General features: G+C 52.0%; 1 protein-coding gene across 1 annotated transcript in view; it reads right to left on the reverse strand.

Annotated features, from left to right (window-relative positions):
* Window positions 1-184: 184 nt before the first annotated feature.
* Pmar_PMAR018374 (retrovirus polyprotein, putative) overlaps window positions 185-2779 on the reverse strand; it is a gene marked incomplete at both ends in the record, with an annotated part of 4509 nt that continues 1914 nt past the window's right edge. Inside the window, 2 exons of the mRNA XM_002767727.1 lie at window positions 185-801; window positions 849-2687. Coding sequence (XP_002767773.1) covers window positions 185-801; window positions 849-2687 — 2456 coding nt within the window. The remainder of the gene's footprint in view (window positions 802-848; window positions 2688-2779) is intronic.

A 2779-nucleotide genomic window follows, 5' to 3' on the forward strand; every position in this document is an offset into this window, starting at 1 on the left:
TGAGTGCAGACAGATCAGATAGATCCACGGGATCCGAACAATGGTTGAACGGACAATATTGAAACGGTCGGGCGAGAGCGAGTATTGCGCTACAGGGAGCGCACGCCATAAGACTGAATGGCTATGGACTCTTATCATCTCTCCTCCCCGTAAGATTGGCACAAATATCAAAAGTGAATTAAATCTACTGAGTATGTGCAATAGTAATGGGATTCATATTCTGGGCTTTACCGAAGTACTTCCGCATATTTCTGGAATCTTGAACAGTGCCGTCGGAAAGCTTGTAAGTAGAATCGCCAAGTACTTGTTGAACCAGTAGAGGGCCTCTCCATGAAGGAGTAAGGGGGTCGACGTTACGGACCCACTTCATCACGGAGTCACCAACCTTGAATAGACGTCGTCGTGCGACTTGTCGAGTGTAGGTTGATGGATTGATACGCGAGAGAGCATCAGCACGCATCTTCTCCATTACGTTGAGAGTGCTGTCGACCATTCTCTGTCGTTCCCGATCACGACGTCGAGCCTCGAAACGGACAGAGTCTTCGTCGATAGTGTTGCTGACGTCTTCAAACCGTCTTGAAAAGGGCGTTAGAGCATCGAAACCGTAGAATAGCTCTTGAGGACTGTAGCCATATGTAGATCGGGTGTTGATCCTCCGCTGAGCTTTAGTGACATACGCCGGCCACGATTCAGGATGTTCAGCACAGAGGGCCTTCAATGACTTCTTGAGACCAGAGTGTTGACGTTCTAATAGGGCATTGCGATGGGGGCTAGCGACAGGGATACATCTCAAGGTAGCACCTATGCAGCATAGGCTATGCTGGCAACCCAGGCGCGGAAGTAAACACCAGTGAAATAGCGGGCGTTGTCGACTGTGAAAACTCGTGGGACTCCGACCTGATCGATCAGCCTTGCTTCGAGGATACCAGTGATGGTCTTGCTGGTGATGTCGGGAGTTGGAAAGAACCAACAATAACCGCTGCAACAGTCCATGCATGATATGATGAACTTGAAGGGGTGGGAGAAGGATTCCGACACAGGCAGAGGACCGACAATATCAAGGAAGCAACAGTCGAGGATCTTCATAGGCCTTGAAGTACTTCTCAATGGGGGACCGATGGGGTTAACGTTGCCCCGACGGCCGGCTGAGAACTGGCATACGCATCTTGACACCACGTGTTGAACAAGCCGAGAGACACCAGGGATGTAGAAAGCCTTTACTACACTGTCGTGGGTTTGCTTGAGCGGACAATGACCGAGGAAGATGTGGATATCTTCGATAACCGAGTGAGCAAACCGTTGAGGTAGAAAGTAACGATGCCCATATCGCAACAATCCGTCGTTGTCAATGGTGAACTGTGAGCGGGGGAGACTGGCGAGTCTCTGACAAGTAGGGTCATTGGTCTGGACGTCTCGGAGCCAAGTGCGTGCAGCCGCGGGGTCGACTGGGATGGTTGCCACTTTCTTGAAAGGTCGTGCGACCACGCAAGCATCGAAAGAACGCCTGAGCAATTGAACCGGGACGATGTGCCTGAGCGCCTGTTCTGGACCAGATGAGGGTTGCTCATCATCGTTCGGAGCGGTGTCTTCCGTGGCGTCGACAACGTGGCAGTTCGCATTATCAGCAGAGTCAATGAGCTCATCGTAGACCTCTCTCTCCTCCCCATAATCAGAGATGGCTCGTGCAAGGGCATCGGGCCATACCGGAGAGGTATCTCGTGGAGACCAGCGGACATCATGTACGACTCGAAGGAATTGCTCCCAACGGTGTAGGAAGGGACCAGTGAAGTCGTTGGCGAAACTGCGCCACTCTTTCTGGACATTCTGGTTGTCGACAATGACCACGACTCGTCCCTCGAGCAGACCGATACATTCATCGATGGCCAGGAGAATAGCGGCTCGCTCCTTCCAGGTAGAGCTGCGAGATGTAGCCGTACGAGGTGACCATTTTCCACCAACGAGTCGGAGGGGTAGAGCATGCAGTGCCAGGTTGACATCAGGGAAGAACTCTTTAAGGTTTGGGATCCTGCAACGTAGCGACGACTGAGTGGCCTCGCAGTTATCGTTGTTGAGCGGACAGTAGGTTGTAACCCTCAAGATGATAGCAGACCACCCATGGCAGTTGGCATTACTAAGGACAATGGTGCCGATGGCTTGATCGTCTCGAGCGGCATATAGAGCCGGTATACCACTGAGATAGTAGTCGAACAGTGACTTGAAAGCCGCGTGTACAAGGGTACTCTGAGCTTCCACCTCCTCGTCGGTGATAGCAGGATCTTGGAGTCGCTTGGACACGTCAGTGAGAGCATGCAGAGCATCAAGCTGCTGCTTCGCAAGGTGACCAAGGAAGTAGTTGAATGTACCACACCATGATTTGAGCCATGATACCCGAGACGAGATTTTGAGGTTCGAGGCAGCTGCGGCAACTTTAGGAGCTCCTCGCTTACGCTTGGCCTTGAAGGTTCCGTTGATAAACTCGTCCCATGCGAGATCGAAGGATGCCTCAGTGAGTACCCTCCGCGATGGATGCGGACGGTAGCGTCCACCTGACTCGATGACCAGACCGCAAAAGGGAGTTACCGATGCCGGGCCGACAGTCTTCAGGGGGTTAACAGCAAAGCAATAGTCTTGTAGGACACTGGTGACGATAGAAAGAGCCTTCATAGAATCAGCTTTGGTAGGACAACCTAGCAGGATGTCATCTTGCACGAATAGGACAGAGCACGGGCAGTTAGCTTTTGCGAGAGCTTCTTTGATGGGGTTGTGTACAAGCCAATGT

This window comes from Perkinsus marinus, assembly GCF_000006405.1.
Source record: "Perkinsus marinus ATCC 50983 genomic scaffold scf_1104296970094, whole genome shotgun sequence".
Lineage (NCBI taxonomy): Eukaryota > Perkinsozoa > Perkinsida > Perkinsidae > Perkinsus > Perkinsus marinus.